Here is an 18,054-nt window from a genome sequence, read left to right as displayed (position 1 = left end):
CTTAAACCTCGTAAATTTTCAATGCCTTGCAAAACGAGACTTGAGGCAATTTTCTTTTATTAAATACAACGTATTTAGCGATAAATTACCAGCTAGTCGAATTAAATCATCATCACATTAATCAAAAAAAAAAAAAAATATCGGCCAGAAATTGAGAAGAATCCTTCACAGGTTTCGGTTATTCGACCGATACCTAACCTCAATACCATCGAAGTGAATTATTCAGTTCACAAATCTCCTCTGTTTGCACAGTTTCCACTAATTCACAGCGAAATGTTCGAACTTCGTGTTTTGTTTTTTCGTTGAATAGATATTAAGCATTGATTTGCGAGTCTGTTTTGTTTTACCATTGGATATTATGGATACGATGCATCGATTTGCGACTGTCGATTGTTAGGTCACAAGTGTCACAATCGTGTAGACGAAACAATGCCGCACATTACAAGAAGCTTCGATGGTTCATGTAGTTGCCAACGTGACGCAAAATCACATTTTAGATTTTCTCGTACCACGTTTGTAGTGCAATTTCGTATTGTATCCACTTCTTCTAACCTCATTCCGCTGATATATTCCGTATTCGACCGCTTCAATCTGCAAAATAATATTAAAAGTAATTAGTGTTTGGAGGAAAAAAACAAAACAAAATCGAAAGATTGATAAAACAATTCCGAATCCGGTTCATTGATGTTTCAAGTTTCCCCAGCTACACACAGTATATCTTTGTTGCTATCATCACAACTACCCTAACCCTAATAAACAATTGTTTCACCAATTCTCGAGGTCTTTCGTAACTTTATTTATATTTTATACCCTTAGACATATTTACATTTCACCCCTAATTATTTTTTTCACAAAAGTCGGGTAAGTGGTTTTTTTTTTTATATTTTTTATACAAGATCTTATTCATGAAAAGATTTAAAAAGAAAAAGAAAAAAAAAAATTAAAATTTAATAATTACACGGTTCATCCTATCTGGAAAATTATTATTATTATTATTACCATTATTCAAGTATGCAAATATTTAAGCTCTTCTACACTGCAAAATTAACCAATTGGTGGGTTACATACATACCTATGTACATTAAATACATATGTATATATTTTATATATTAATTTTTTTTAGTTCCTTATTCGGTACGTTAATACTATAAGTGGGAGCGAATCAAATGAAATAATTGGTGTACGGTTTTTATATTGTACAAAGTCAGCACATCAACAAACTGAGTACGAACGAAAGTAAAAAAAAAAAAAAAAAAAACAGAAATGATTGGTTTTTTCGAATAATGAATTAGGCTGACTATACATCAAATATATGTTTATACGGTTTTCAATGTTATTATTCGTTATGTGAGAATCTGTAATAACGAAGCTATAATTAGAACCAACGCTGATAGGCTAGAATTTAAAATACAGCATTTGTGCTTTCTATTGTCAATGTGACAATGAAGCCAAAGTCTTGAAATATGTATTCGATTAGAAGATTGATAATGAGAAAAACCGAAAATGTCTAAAAAAAAAAAAATTAGGTTGTAATTAAACCGTATAGAATATTGCAATAAGTAATCAAAGTTGTGTAATTTCTTGACAAAAAACTTCATTATATTCCAGTAATCACCAGAAAATCACAGTTCCTCTTCGACATTCACGCATGTATATGATCTAAAAACTGTTGACTTTGAAATGAAGTTTACAATTTTACACAATCAACGAAAACAGTATCTTCCAACGTTTAGATAAAGAAATTATTTTTACATCTTAAAAACGTCTGACACATAAATTATACACGCGTTCGTATTTCGATTAAAATGCTATTGAAATTAGTTTTTTTGTTTCGAATCCTAAATAAAATAGCTATAGATTAGGCTAAATCTTTATATGTACAGTTTACTGGGAACCAAATGTAGTTTGGGCCGAAGTCGAGGGGTGGTTTAGGGTCTGCAACGGGCCCATGATCGCTTTACCTGGGGGTCGGGTTGTGGCAGGGGAAGGATTGTAGGTTTCCAAACCGTAGCGTGACATTAGAGCGGACAACGCGCTGCGTACACCAGCTGTGGCTAATTGAGACCACCTGACCGTGCTGACCGCATCGTCGCCTGCATAGACAGCATGGGCATCGAAGCCACTCTTTTGTCCTACACTCGTTTCTGAAATTAAAAACCATTGCCAGAAACAGGATACTTCGCACAATCATTCAAAAGCGTTGCTCACCTGTTGGCAGTGGATTGAATACCGGTAGATGCGATTCTAATCTACCAGTTGCTCTTGTACTCGCCGCGAGACGCAGCTCAGAGTGCAAGTCACCGACTAATTGAGCAGTTTTTTGATCACCCTGAGAAATAAGTTTGGTAATAATATTATCAATAGAGATTTCGAAAAGCGTAATCGAAAATTTAAATTCAAATGATTTACAGTTGAAGAATTCGCAAGTTATTATTTTTTAAAAATAACTCACATCGTTATCTGAGCGAAGAGACATTAGATCGTCGACACGTATCGGCCTGCCATGAGCCAAAGCGCTGGCAAGGCAATTTAATTTCCGTGCAAGACTGTCCTCAGTGTTTTGTTCCAAATAATGGGAGCCGGTGTCGCCTTGCTTTTGATTACCCCGTGATTTGACGGGTAGTGGACTGCTGTAGTAGTAGGAAGATGGGGAGACTAAAAATGGAGCGCTCCGATTAAATAAACTTTCCCCTCCAAAAGGAGGTTCAGCACCGATACGATTCCCGTGCGAATTATATCCTGCCTCCATCTTTAACCTTTTGGATGACCTGAAACAGTAGAAACATTGTGAGAATTAGAAATTCTTCTTTACTGCGAAATGGTGACAAGTGTAAAAAATTTACAAAGTGACAAAACAAAAGCATGATAAATCTGTTTACAATGTGATACAGCAATATTTAGATATGAATCGATCAAAGTAATTCTCACATAATGATTGCATTTTTGTAAATAAGTTTTTCAATTTTTAAGTGATAAATAAATACAGTGGCACGAAATGCAGATGGAATTTTGACGTGTACACATTACATATAGACTTAATGTGGTATGAACATCGTTAAAGTAGGCTGTAATTTACAGGCAAATATATACACTGCGAATACTGCTTGAAGTGGACCATTTTCAAATCATCGTTTAACACAAGGCACAATGTCAGCAGGTGTATTTTAATCATCCGACTTCCAGAGGTACCACAGTATATATTTTCTTGTTGAAGATTATGTCTTTATTCTATGATGTATATTGTAAAACACCAATTATTCAATATATCATTCATTGGCTATGAACAAAAAGAAAAAGTTCGGTTCAATTTTCGGAGATTCGTTTGACCTTATAAGAAGGAAAAAAGAATATCAAGAAAAAATATATTCCTCAAAGAATTACAGCTGATTTTCAATATGTACAAAGAATCCCTTGTCGTAAGTTTACATATACAATAGTATGAAATACAAATTGTACGATTAGTGAATTGGTAAGATGCAAAGATGTATGTAATGATATAACGATCTAAAAATTAGTGTGTTAATGACTTTGCAGTTGGTGCAGTTTTCCTTTTCGTTTCTTTTCTTTTTTTTCAAACAAAAATTGATAAATTTAACTGAATGTACACCACACGTTTTCACGCTCATGCTTTTCAGCCCTGTTATATGAAAATAGTTTAGCAACGACATTGACGAGGTAGATTTGTTTAGTCAATGAGATGCATTTTGAAATCCTGGTCATACACTCAAACGTAATAAAAATTCCACCAAGTAACCATCATAAGTTCAACTAGTATCGACGGTCTTTATCACAGTAGCTTTGTACGAACATAGACAAGCGATCGAATAACACATGCAATTATACGATACAGAGAATTAATTAGGAGGCGACAGACTAGAACTATAGTGAAAAATTTCATCAAAATGATGCAAGTTGTTGGGGAGACACTGACAACAAGCTTGTACTAAGATTGTAGCTGATAAAATATTGCTGCGTTTTTTCACTACCTGATATCCGTACAGTATGTACAATAAAATATTTAAAAACAGGTTCAAAGATTGTTATCGTGGAGTAATATTTGTTCTACATTGCTAAAAGTTAAACATAACTCGATTATTTCAATTGTTTATAAACCCTGACTGACCATTGAACATTAGCTAATTTTAGTCAAAGTGAATAGCACTCCGGTTACGTAGTATAACAGTTTCCTCATTATTATGAAATTAGATACATCTTTCAATCTAAATACATTATGTACACAAAATGAATGCCGAACGATTCACAAGGGAAAGGCTTTTTTTTTTCTGTCTGTGTTGATTAATATTAGTGGGAATATAAGCACATTTATTGTTATGAATTGTACAATTTTTTGGCCATGGATTTTGAAACCAAAAATGGAGAAACCCTTTGTACGAATTTAAAGGTATGCATATGTGATAAGTGTAAAACATTCAATTACCTATTCACACACCTACTAGCGCTATAAATTTTTTCCCCTTTTATCATTCGGCCACAATATTATTACTGCCTGAAACATAATTTTCATTTTAATTAGATAATTTCAGTCTCTCCTTTCTGCTTATATTAAATACATAACAATGCGATGCATTTACAGGACAAAGTATAGTCACCTTCCTGCCCATATTGCATCAACAATTTTTCATCATTATTAAATATCATGTTAATATTTTGTGTATTTTCAGTTCATATGCATTCGTTTCCAGTGAAAACAACTTTTTGCTCGTTATCCAGTACAAGATATGTCTCTACAAACGCAGTGACCAAGAGACTAGATCTTATCACTGAAGAGATTAAACTATTTTTCTTCTATACTAGGTATTTATGGGCTCAGTTTGCGACTTCTGATGAAGCAGTACTATAAATGAGACAACAATAATACTACGTAATTTCGAAATCTAATCGGTGTAATAATTGAGAAAATTAAGATTGTTATCTAGGACCGTGAGCACTAACTGTTCATTGGAGAAGTTGGCTGTTGCGAAGAAAATTATTACGCTAATTTAAAGATCCCAAGTTCATTCTGGGAAGCTGTAATATCTCGTCTGTGTACAGTTTAAATGACTTTGAAATACAAACTTCAATCACAATTCGGTATAACTATAACTTTGACATAATAACACTTGTCTGATAAGTATACAAAATTATGAAGTATGAGATAATATAAAAAAAAAAACGGACAAGATTAGAGAAACAATGTCACAACTTCATGTTCACAGAAAAAAAAACTAAAAGGTAGTCGGCAGGGATAATTTTATCAGTTTATTATTCACCAATTTTGAACAAAATTTCTTTTAATTAATTGAAACTCCGATTCATGCCGATACAAGAAATAATAAAAATAAAAGAAAGAAGGAAATACACAGTTTTCTCAATGCAGTATACTAAACGACTTTGCTGGTTAGTTATAAGCAAATAGTTCAGTGGGAAGTAATGATTTTGGTCTGAATTCTTCAATGCTTTAGCAAGGTATTAAATTGCCATTAAGAGTTCAACATAGGATACTATTTGTTTCAGTTCGTTTTTTTTCTCTTTATTGTTTAAGAAACTATAGATATATAATAATATTGAAAACTTATAATGTACACAATTATGTTATAAATATACTTCCCGTATCCTTTTCGTCCAGTGCTTCAACAATACATATGGATGTAACATAATAAAAATCTAATCTCAACCGAACAATTATTCTGTCCTTATTTTACGAGGATTTGAATTCATAAGATATAAAACTATATTCGCATGTAAAATCAATTGATGGGAAACAAAACTAGACGACATGTTTGTAGCGTAGTATCATTGTATATGAAATACTTCGTAGCACAAAAGAAAAGAGAAACAATGACAAACCAAATATTTTATATAGAGCAAAAGCAATTCAGTTCCATTGTTCATTAATTATTCGTAAAATCATTTATCGAGAATTGATCGCTACGTAAAAATATTAACTAAATTCGTACCGACTTGTTAATTGGGACGTAAATAAAATTCATTTAAACAGTAATGTTTTCTGTGCATTGAACCTACAACCAGGTCTCGACTAAAATGCATCATGTAATGTTTTTTCATTATATTTGTACAAAATAAATTTAAGAAATATAAGATACCGTGAGCAAGTGTGATTAACTGAGTTACGGTTCTGAAAAATATCTGAATTTAATTGTTGAGTAGTATACAAAATGATTCGCATAGGTGTTTCTTTTTTTTTCCCCTTTCAGTTGTACGTTTTCATAGTCGGTGAAAGCATTTAATAAAAAGGTAAGATCGCAAGTGTCGCTGTAATAGACAATTACAACAATTTTGAAGTATGGATAGATTATAAACGTAGAACAATGCATATTTATGATTAGAGTATTAATTAGATTAGATATGGCAGAAAGGGTGACGTATACTTAGTCCTTGTTTTTGCATTTCAATTAGAGGTATATGGTGGTTTGTGGTATTGGTAAATATTAAATTTTCATCACCAGGTAATTTATTGAAATGTCTTTCGAGTGCTTTTGACTGAAAAATTCCTTTTCGTTTTTTCAATAAGATAGGTACTTATCCTTTAAAAAAAAAAACAAAAAAAAAAAAAAAAAAAAAAACTGTTTCAGTAAAATAATATAATACTAGTACAGGCTAGAAACAATTTAAATGATAAAATGTTTTAATAACATTATAAATTGATCAATTATCGACAAATTTGTTAAGACAGACGCCCATCGGCACCCAACAAGTATGTTACAGTGGTTTTTCATTATTTTATAATCATTAGTAAGATACAATTTGTAAGAAATTGAACTAGGTATACTATATTTCATTTCATCTTTTGTATGAATGGAAAAAATACGAAAATGCTATTGAATTCCAACTAATGTATATATATAGATATATACCTAGAAAAAAAGCTGCATTTGTTTTTACCATTCACACAAGGAATATGTTCATATAATGACAATTCCTCTATAATACAATGTAACAAAGTGGCACACAGCTTACCCATGGAAAAAAGAAGAAATAAAATAAATAAATAAAAAGAAAAAAATGTTAAGAATTTTCAATTAAAATACACCTAATTAGTGGAAAGTGATCCGTTGAATATGCTGTGCACTAACAATAAAATTAGTCATCCTTGGGAGGTTGCTATCCTTGGACAGAATTCATGGGCAATTCTTGACTCTCCATTTTCCTTCACAAGTCTTCCAGCACCATTAACTTCTGCTTGCGATAGTTGTGACCCATTTGTTGTATATACACTACAGGAATATCTTACGAGCTACCGTCTGCTTCCAAGTCTAAATTACCACATTATCATTTATTTTATATATTTGTTACATCCTAATAATATTTGGATTTGAAAAGGTTTGTTTATATGTTTTTTTTTTTTTTTTTTTTTTTTTTTTTTTGTATTCAAATCTTTTTATGCGAAATTCATCAGTATGTGTCAGAATAAATCAATTTACTATACAGCAATTCATCGTATATTTACAACTAAATTTTATGCATATCTCCGTCTGACCGTGTCACAAGCTTGTAGGTTCATAATTTGTTGTTATTTTTCATGTCTCTATCAAGTCGGTGATATTCATAAACTACCTTTTAGAAGCATTTCATAATTCATCTGATAATTTATTATCATTACTAAATTTCACATTGTTAATGCAGTTCAACAAATTTTTTCAACGCCAATAATAAGGGATGCAAATTTTGCCCAAATATTTCTGTTCTACACGCATGCCCGCAAAAAGAAGTGATCGAACTATTTTCTTTAAATCTGACGATTAAAAATCGTACATCACAGTTCAATTTGCAGGACGCGCAGTTACATTTTGTTATACTGCTCAACTGTTACAGTTTCAAATTAACAACGAAAATGCTGTTAATGATTATGCAAATTTTTACGTGGGTGAGAATACGGTATTGTTTCATTTCACTTCAGCGTGATCGTAATCAAGAAGGCACTATCATACAATTACAGTCCTTTCGTTATTAATAAAGAGGTGAACAAGAATATTAGTAAAAAAAAAAAAACCTTTTTCTCTTTTATAAAAACTTTACAATTTATTCGTTTTCATCTTTCTAAAAATAGATCGGCCAATCGCATGCAAATAGCAATGCGTCCGACGAATTATTAGTCGGAAGTTTTGGTCTTCTTGTTATATCTTTGTTTATTTATTTATTGATATTTCCACCTCACTCGTCAATTTGAAATTTGTTCCCTAATGAATAATCTATTAAAAAAAATTGTGGAAATAGGAAAAAACGGAGATAATAATAAATGCCAAGCACACTACCCTGGTATGACACTTGACTACCTACACAAGTAGACTATCAGGTTTTGAAATCCTCAGGACATATTGTGGGTCGCGCGCGTCTGGCTACTACTACTCACCCCCCGACATCCGACAAGTCCTCAACAGCCTTGTGGGGGCCACCTTTGTTAGGGAGAGGGAGGAGCGGGATCTTGCCTCCGGAAACTTCCTGCTGTTCTCGTAACTGACGTCTGCGTTTCTTACTCCAAAGCTCGTGACAGTCTTGCCATGTTGGGAGTTGAGGTGCTGGCATCCTGATACATTGTAAAAATTGATGTAGCTATGACGGATGAACATTGATAGGGCAAAACAAGAGTATTATCAACAGTGCAAATATAATATATGCGCCACAAGTTTGATATAAAACAGATTTTCTAATATCCGTAACACTTTGGATTTTTGAAACCTCTTCCGAGTTTCAATTACTTACATTTAATTGGTCGTGAATTTGTTTCGATGAAAAAAAACTATCGAAATAACAAATAAATAAATAAATAAATAAAACATTGTATACGTAAATGGAAAACATACTGTTCTGGTTGGATATTTTTCAGCCAAGCACTTTTCAGAGCGTCAGCAGCTGTGATCCGTTTGTCCGGATCTAGTTCCAGCATTTTATCTAGAAGATCCAGAGCCGATGCAGGCATGAAGGAGAAGTCCTCTCTTAGGCGTCGTCTATGCGACTTTTTGGGCTTTAGCATATGCCACAAAGGCAATTTTATCACAGATGGCCAAACGGCTGGTGTCGGTGTACCGCAAACTCGCGAGATCATTTCTAGCTGCATCATTTCCACATTCGCCTGTTTTCGAACAATTGCTTGTTTGATTGATAGTATATTCAAACAGCCGATATGACATTGCTCCATAGTTCCGAGACACGCAAGGATTGTCCCGATATAACCAAAAGTTCTACATACTTACATTATTAAAAAATACTTCAATTGTTTGAAAAAAAGTTCACTGACATGAGACAATGTTTTCACAGAAATTGAGAAGTCGGTCCATTAGCCGTTCGTCACATGTTATCCATGCAAATTAAAACATCTGAAGCAAGGCACTCTATATATAGTGTAATACCTGGAAAAGAGGCTTCTTGGAAAACAGTTCACCAAGTATGCAACCACAGCTCCATACATCAATGGCTGGTCCGTAGCGTTCTTCTCCAAGTAGTAATTCAGGCGGTCGATACCATAACGTAATGACCTTATTGGTGTAAGGTCTCTGTCTGTCTTCCGCATTGTACAGTCTGGCAAGACCAAAGTCAGCCAGTTTGACTTCGCCCCTGAAAATACAGGTAAACAAAAGTGTGTGTTGAAGTGGAACGGCAAACGGATGTATTTTCACTTTAGTTTTCACATACTTGTTATTCATCAATATATTGGAACACTTGATGTCTCGATGTAAGAAATTTTTGCTGTGACAGTAGTTCAAACCATCCAGCAACTGCTTCATGATACTGGCATTGTTCATTTCGTTAAAGTCTACCATTCCAGATTCCAGTAGTCCCATCAAGTCGTGGTCCATGTACTCGAAAACGAGATAAAATGAACCCTTGTCCTGTAAAGGTATTCAATTCAGAATTAAACGGATATACTATCCAGCGAGCAATGACTGTTGAATTGAATTGGACGGAGAAATAATTTAATGATAAGTATACTTTATATTTATAATTTTTGTTACCTACCTTTCGAAAATCTAGAGCATCTTGCTTGTCAGTAACGATTTCCCTCAAGTTGACAATATTTTTATGATTCAACTGTCGCAGGATTTTAATTTCCCGAACAGCCGTTATTGGAAATCCTTCCTTCTCATTTTCCAAACGTACTTTCTTTAGGGCAACAAGCACAGCAGCTCTTTTGTCTTGAGCTTTGTAGACTTGACCATAAGTACCTTCGCCAATCTGTGCTATAACTTCGAACACATCAACGCATCGTTCACCCCAATCTTTGCCACCAGAAGCTGACATTGGCATATGACAATTGCGAGAGCCTCTTCTCTTCAATATTTTCGGCCTCTTCAGTTTTGGCTTGGGGGTTATCCGATCGAGCTTTCCTCGCGGTGGCGTCGCATTCGGATCTTCCTCTCCACTTAAATCTTCCGATCCAGGAACAACTACGAAGTACATCTACATTATGTACTAAGTACACAGAGTCAATTCCTATTACGAATATGGGAACTAAGTCAAATATACATGTCGCACATTATAAGCATTGAACTTTGTTGCTTGAATAATTAATAAAATCGAACAAAAAATCTACATCTCAAAATATGCTTACCAGGTGGCATTGGTAGGTCTTTGATGCTCTTTTTTGTGGGAGGTTTTGGTGTGTTTGATAAGAATTTATTCTGTCCCTTGGTAGGTGGACTGGGTGAACGGCTTGGCGGAGAGTCTATGCTCTCTAAATCATTCTGATTGATCCCCGGTGGCAGCGGTAGCTTTGACAATTTTGTAGTTTTAAATGCAACTATGGGAGGTTTCGGTGGATCGATAGATTTTAGAGGAACTAAATTATTGGGTGTGTTGAATTTAGAAATGGCAGTGTTAGGAGCGGGAACTGGAATTGGAGGAGGAGGGATAGAAAGATTGGGAAGTAGAACTTGTGCCGGAACGGAACCAGGTAACAAAACAGGTACTTGCGACGGACCTGCAACTCCGTTAGGATCAGATTGTGAACTGTTTGCCAAGTTAGGTGCTGACGAGGGAAAAATTGTGCCACCATTGCCGGCAGCAGCCATTGGAAAATTGTTTGTAGTGTTTGGTACGGGAGAATTATATACAGTTGACTGTGGTATTGGAGTTAGATTTGTTATCGGTGTCGACGGAGTTGTAGCCAGTGACGCAGGTATAGGTGGCGTTTTGCTTGCCATTGAATTGCTATCTTCAGTCATTCCAAGGGATGACATGACAATATTAGGAACAGGTATGTCTACGATGTCGATATCAGCACCATCTTCGGTGACTGAGGCAAGATTAGCGTGTGCCCTGCTATCAGAAGATAATTCCTTAATTTCGTTGGACATTTTATGCTCCGACGAAGTGTTGCTTGCTTCTTTGTCGTCCGATCCTTCTATGATTTGCACTTCGTCTTGACTGATCGCCTTCTCCTTAGCTGCCTGAAGTTTCTTCAAGGCAAGTTCCTTCATATTTCTGTGCTTAACAAGTTCAGCAAAGAGACTTGTTTCGCTAATCTTTGCTCGACCTCTGAGATTTCTGGCAGCTATACTTATCGGACTACGAGCTCTGGATCTGTGCGGAGATGGGGATGGTATCCTCGATGGTCGTGGGCTCTTGGATTTGTGTTTCCTATCTGATTTATGCATCTTACTCGGAGAGCGTGATTTTTTTGGGGAACGACTTCTTCTCCTGGATCTGGATCTGGATCGCGACGGCATTTTCCTCCATCTCCCAGGACTGCGCGATCGCGAACGAGAAACTGGATTCTGCAATCTGCAAAATTAAGTGGAAACCAACGATTAACAAAGTCACAATATCATTGCAATTTCAGAGTATCAAGCAGCTGGATACCGAGAATTTAGAATTCAGTTACTGAACACTCTGTGAACATTCTATTGCAAATTCAACCAAAATATGAAAACAAACCTGCTGCTACCCACAGGACTCCTAGTTCCACGCGACTTTCTCTTATCTCGCCTGTCTTGGTCGTGATGTCTATGCCTTCTGTCCGATTCCTCTCTTCTTCTCCGTTTACTCGGTGTAGGACTAGGTAGCTGCTCTCCCCTCCGTCTGTGAGACATAGGACTGGGGCTGAATTCCCTTCGCCTAATTTGAACGGGACTAGGACTATGCCTCATTCTGTGGCTGACGGGACTGGGGCTGAAGTCTCTTCTCCTAGGCGGACTGTGGTCTCTTCTCCTTGACGCTGGGCTAGGGCTGTGAGGATGGCCCTGTCTACGTCCGCCTCCGTGTCCGGAATTGGGGCTAATACTACCACGTCGAGCATGCATACTTGGACTATGTTTTCGTCTGTCTGGGCTATGCTTCTGTGACGGATGACTGCTCCTATTTCCTTCCGGCGTTATGTTTCTCGGAGGTAGTAGTGGCGTGTGAGGGGACTCCGTATGCCTTATAAGCGCCACGGAAGAGGGTGAAGTTAGATCCCTGGCCTCTCCAGGTGGAGATTCCAGTTCCATGTCACTGAGAGATCTCTGCCCTTGAGGTGTTGCTGGCGATATAGGAGATGTACTATCCTTCAGAGGTAATGGCGGACAATCTTGCCACCGATGCATCTGTTTATCATGGTCAGGAGTGATGGTTATTTCTTGAGGCATTTGGGGACTAGGGCTGTGCGACTGTCGCTTGGACCTCTTCTTCTTCTTTTTACTAGAGCTGGAGGATGGGCTGACGCTTCTCTTCTTCTTTTTTTCTCTCTTGTGTTTCTTCTCCTTCTTTCTAGGGTAGTGACGTGTCTCTTCTTCATATTCCTCGGGCATCGATGATCTAACTTGCTGGAGCTCGTCGTTAGGTGACAAATATCTGTTTGCATGCGCACCTCCGGCTGGAGGTGAAGGGGATATGCTGATGGGAGAAGCGCCGAGATTTTGTCTCGGACTGCCACCGTAGTATCGTCTTTGATGATGAGGTTCCTGCAGATCCCCATCAGTGAAACTGTTACCTCTGCTATCTTCGGACTGTATTTCTCCAGCCTCAGGTTCCGAAAGATCTTCGCTGCTCACATCGGAATACTCAACCAGCGGCTTTATCACAGATGACGCTACAGTCGGAACGCTATCTATTGATTTATCGCGAGATCTTTTCTTCTTCTTTTTTCCTGAACTTTTACTCTTTCCATGCCGCCTGTGTCTTTTGTCTATATTTTCAAAATTGTGACGATTTATATCACTTCCAATACTGTCCCTCCTTCTCGATGATCTAAATCGTCCATTACGTTCAGCACGCTCAACGTCACGGCTGCTGGGCATGTCACCTACTAAAACAAAAAGAGTAAAAGTGTTTATTTTTAAAGTAACATTGGACAGACAAGAAAGCATAATAATGGATGCAGATAGGAAGCTTCATAACTTAATGGATCATTCCTCCCTAATAATTTGTTCAAAAGAATTATGTCTGTCTGACTAGCCACAGATTGTAAAAAAGAACAAATGAATAAAGTACATTTGGTAAAGGAAAACAAATATATTGGGTTATAAATTTGTTTAAACTAAAGAACAGGTTTCTCCAAGAACATATGATTGCGAGTTGAATCGTTACAGATTAGTGGTAAAATTAAAACTTTTCAAATATAGTTACAATAAAATAATTATTTTCGTGGTAAGTTTCCCTAATTGCGTACATGTAAAAAATCCTATTTTCTGTGTGTTCTCCTGTCAAAAACGAGAATATTGTGTAGTTTTTATAAGCACAGTGCTTAAAAGCTACAAAGTAATCGAGTTGTTGACGGTGGTAGTGCAGAAAATATTTGAAGATACTTGAGAACTTTAAAGTTACTAAAAGATAAGCTATAGGCTCCAGTATAAAAGTTGGGCACAGAAGTTTTCAAATGGACTCATTTCACATAAAACTAAAATAATTGGAAGGTACTAAAGTTACATAATTATGAGGTTGAAGTTTGTTATATTTATAACAATGCACTTTTAGCAAAACTCATTATTTTGCAACTTAAGGATTGTCTGAAGTTCAGTAAACGGTAATATAGCATGATCACTTATACTTTGCAAATTTCGCTGATTTCTTTCGTTTCGTTATATTGATGTTACTGACTTCAACATTGCGCATCGTTTTGTAAATCCATGATATTTGAGGGAATGTTATTGTTAAAACTCAGACTTGAATCAGAATACAAGATTAAGTTGAATACATAGATAATTACATAAAAAAAAAAAAAAAACTGTAGTTAATGTTGGGTGTAAGGGTTTTTCAATTTTTCCTTTCGCAGCGTAACAAAATTTGATACAGCTCTGACTAGATTCCAAGCAAAGAGCCGTCCACACACGATAAATAGTTGATATCAGAATCATTTCAAGTTTAACACGATAGATTTTGGTTTTGCATTGGAAATCAGGGTAGTCAGGTATTCGTTGTGACAAAAGTGACATTGTCATAGTATTAAAAACCTGATTCACTTTAATTTTCACGCAGTTGTTACTTTACCATATCACTAGATTCTCAACTGTAATACATATCACGAAGCACAGTAAGAGGTTTTTGCAAACCGCAGCGAACAGAGATATTATAAAGAATATTTATACTGACGTTTAATTAATTTACCTGCATCTATCTCCGAGTAATAACAGTGCGTCTGGTTTTGGGTAAAATAGCGCAACAATGTGAAGAAAAAAAGTATCACATTTTCAACGAACTCGTTCGGCCCCGGTTGTTGGTACTGTTAGGCGTAGTGGTAGTCGTATACTCGTAGACAGGGAGAAACACACATGCACACAATTGTTGGCTAAATAGGAGCACAGAGAACGTTGATTCTGATTCAAGTGTCGAAGAAACGAATACGCGATGATGAGCAATGAGGGTGGTGTAGACGCGTCAGGAAATGTATTTGTAATAACATTTGGTCAAAGCTAACTGGTCAGACTAATAAGCAGCTTCAATTTTTCGACTAGACTATCGAAGCCGCCATTGCTGACGACTGTCTTGCAAGGGGAGTTGCCCTGTTTTTGAATCGAGTGGAAGGAAATTTTGGTATTTAGGAGGTTTGGATAATATCGTTATAATATTTGGTACTCACATGCAAAGTTTGTCGAGAGATGTGGTTCCGAGCAACACAATCCTTCGCATCGGGGTAATCCAACGTAGCGATGAATACGATGGTTACGTTTCTGGCTTCGTGAAGTAGACTTTTCTTTATCTCATATTTATCGAATATAATCGTGAAATTTTCAGCGAAATTAATGTCTACAACGACAGGAAATCGATCAAGCAATCATATTTTTTATAGTTTGATAGCCGATGCATCATATATCATCTATTTTTTTTGGATTTTATTTGGCTTTCTCATAAAGGTATCTCGGGAAAGTAGAAGCCATTTACCATTTGCACGTCATTGATATCCGACGTAACAAGCAAACGGTGCTGCCACCAACTCTCCTTCCGACATTTTCTGCACTGTCGATAAGAACTTCCCTATCTTACCGATCTCGCTAAACCAAAATAGTTCATATTCAGCAGATGCCTATTACAACCACATTTTTATCATCAATTATTTAAAAAAGAATTCAAAAAAATAGAATAATAAAGAACCACACAAAAATTGTAAACCTGTTCGTAAACTTTTAGCGAAATGCAATATGGTAGCATGTTATTTTCAAGTTCAGAGTTCATTCACCAGGCGCAAAGCAAAATCAGGATAAAGTTTCTTGTTTAATACAAGACAATCTTTGTTCATGGCTTATGAATTTCTTCTTACTTCCTGAAAAAAATTATGAAAGAAACAAATTAATGAATAAAAATAGACTTAAAATGATTGACGGCGGCGATCGGTGTTAGGCAGCGATAATGGAAAATGTAAATTGTAAAGCTTCCTTATCGTTACAAAGCGTATCGCCAGTCGCTGTTGACTTTTATGTAATCTGACGTGTTTGTGTGCGACAATGATTGTTGATGATAGTTAATTACAATAAAATATTATTTGGTTATTGTTATTTTTATTCGAGTTGTCAATAAACAACGAAGAATATCAAGGTTGTTGAAAATATTTGCTGTTTCAAATATTACGAATACACCTGTGCCATGACTAATGTTTACTCAAATTCGATGCTTAACCGCGGTGAAAACTTTGATTACAATTCATGGTTACAAAACTTCGTCAAAGTCGAGGATGTTTTTAGTTCTAATAGCACGTCATCGAATAACGATGACAAACAATTATCGATTGTTCCCAATACGATGGCAAGTATAGCTCAATATTTAAGGTAATTCTTCAACTAACACTCTTCACTTTTACTTTCTGTCTATTTGTCACAAGGAATTCAAATTCGTTATATTTCTTAACCCATTCAAACTCTCACGAATTGTTTTAATTCTACAGGTTGATTCAGGGCCAAAAAATGATGCTATTAGACTGGAGACTTTGATGGACAATTCGCATACTGATCGTCGCATTAGAGCGACCGAAGCGGTCTTATGCGATCCGATAGAAACGTCACAGGAAAAATCACATCTTCAGTACTGTCAAGAGTCGATGACAGTTAACGAAGCAGTAAGCTGCACGATAAGCCCCGAGTATCATCACGGAAAACATTGTATCTGTTCCAACATTTCATGCAAATCGTGTAACTTTGGGCAAGGGTCGGTAATTCTCACAGAAGAGGAGTTGTCTAAAACAGAAAACAGTATAGATAAATGTTCCGCTACCATTGGGGATGACAATATGTATAAATGTAAAATTTGTGAGAAGAGATTCACTCGGAAAAGTGCGCTGGAACGTCACGTCGACGGTCATGCTGTGAAACAAGGATACAGGTGCGACGTGTGTCAGAAGTCGTTTACCAGGAAGGATACGTTGAATATACATATAGCGAACCATCACGGGAAGCCTCGCCACATATGCGAGATCTGTCAGAAGTCATTCTCTCGAAAGCAGCGTTTATTAGCCCACGCAATCATTCACAGCAGGAACCAGGGGCACGACTGCAAGTTTTTCTCGCAGAAATCATTCGTACCTGAAAACTTTATGACCTCTCACATGAGCATGCATCCGAAGAGGAAAATTCACGAGTGTAGTATTTGTAAGAAAAATTTTTCTAGAAAGGACAGACTTGTATCTCACATAGCTTTTCACACCGGTAAAAAGCCACATGAGTGTAATATTTGCCAGAAATCTTACTCCAGAAAGGACGCGTTAAACCTTCACATTGCAAGTCATACGGAGAAACCTATGTATGGCTGCGATATATGCCACAAATATTTTATGCTAAAATCTCGCCTCACTACTCATATCGCTGTTCACAATGGAAGGAAACTACACAAGTGCAATATTTGCCACAAATCATTTTTGAGGAAAGATCGTTTGAAGTCTCACATTGCGAGTCATATGGGTAAAAAGTTACACGAATGCAATGTTTGTCATAAGTCATTCTCGCGCAAAGACAGCTTGTATGTCCATATGGCTATCCATCCGCAAAGTAGATTGCACAATTGTAATCTCTGTAGAAATTCATGCGACATTAAAGTATCGTAAAAGACAAATTTTTGAAAATATACAAATTTAATTTTTTATTGCATGTTGAAACTTTCATCGTATATATATATATATATAGATTATCGAACCGAAAGTAATATTTTTCTAACGTTATGTCTAAATACAGTACTGTATACTGAATATTTTTGATAACGTGACAGAATTTCGGTGTCACTTTCTTTGGATCCGATTCTTTCACTATTTGACAATGCATTTTTTTGCGAATATTGTGACAAAAACATTTTCGGGAGCAAAGCTTATGCCTTCCTGTGCATTGTGACGTTGCCTGTGACTAAATAAATGTTTACTGCACAAAGTTTGCTGTAGGATCTGGACAAATTGGGTCTGTATTCACCAACCGACAGAGGATTATTGTTAGAAATTCAATTAGACTTGACAAGCTTCTGAGAATGAATTCGTGGTGAAAACAAATGACCCTGACTGTTTAGACCAACAGGTTGATATGCAAAAGAATAACTGTGGACGATCCAATATACTAATCTGAACAATCATAGTTACACTGGTGAAATTTTCTACTACTACAAATGTAAGAATTTTGACAGAAGGCCATTTCGTATTGTTTCATACAAAAT

General features: G+C 36.0%; 2 protein-coding genes across 9 annotated transcripts; one reads left to right on the top strand and one right to left on the bottom strand.

The window, feature by feature from the left end:
* Positions 1 to 40: 40 nt before the first annotated feature.
* Positions 41 to 15,318, bottom strand: LOC124410385 (cyclin-dependent kinase 12). 7 transcript variants are annotated; one of them, XM_046888702.1, is made up of 12 exons: positions 15,011 to 15,318; positions 11,893 to 13,240; positions 10,568 to 11,739; positions 9,976 to 10,403; positions 9,652 to 9,848; positions 9,369 to 9,573; positions 8,823 to 9,091; positions 8,372 to 8,545; positions 2,453 to 2,768; positions 2,209 to 2,329; positions 1,962 to 2,144; positions 41 to 591 (listed from the first exon to the last, which is right to left on the bottom strand). In XM_046888702.1, exons 2-12 carry the CDS (start codon positions 13,230 to 13,232, stop codon positions 587 to 589), a joined length of 4,410 nt encoding a protein of 1,469 aa, XP_046744658.1. In that variant the 5' UTR covers positions 13,233 to 13,240; positions 15,011 to 15,318; the 3' UTR covers positions 41 to 586. The 7 variants fall into 7 exon arrangements, 6 of the variants coding, with proteins under 6 accessions (XP_046744658.1, XP_046744652.1, XP_046744655.1 ...); XM_046888696.1 differs by lacking the exon at positions 41 to 591 and having other exon boundaries at positions 778 to 2,144; XM_046888699.1 differs by lacking the exon at positions 41 to 591 and having other exon boundaries at positions 778 to 2,144; positions 11,893 to 13,237.
* A 382-nt stretch (positions 15,319 to 15,700) lies between these two features.
* LOC124410389 (zinc finger protein OZF-like) lies at positions 15,701 to 17,736 on the top strand. Of its 2 annotated transcripts, none has more exons than XM_046888711.1 (2): positions 15,701 to 16,170; positions 16,310 to 17,736. In XM_046888711.1, exons 1-2 carry the CDS (start codon positions 16,012 to 16,014, stop codon positions 17,459 to 17,461), a joined length of 1,311 nt encoding a protein of 436 aa, XP_046744667.1. In that variant the 5' UTR covers positions 15,701 to 16,011; the 3' UTR covers positions 17,462 to 17,736. The 2 variants fall into 2 exon arrangements, with proteins under 2 accessions (XP_046744667.1, XP_046744668.1); XM_046888712.1 differs by having other exon boundaries at positions 16,028 to 16,193.
* Positions 17,737 to 18,054: the final 318 nt, after the last annotated feature.

The sequence above is a fragment of the Diprion similis genome, chromosome 9 (genome assembly GCF_021155765.1).
Source record: "Diprion similis isolate iyDipSimi1 chromosome 9, iyDipSimi1.1, whole genome shotgun sequence".
Classification (NCBI taxonomy): Eukaryota; Metazoa; Arthropoda; class Insecta; order Hymenoptera; family Diprionidae; genus Diprion; species Diprion similis.
Note: the sequence above shows the minus strand (reverse complement) of the source record. Positions and strands in the feature narration are given on the sequence as shown.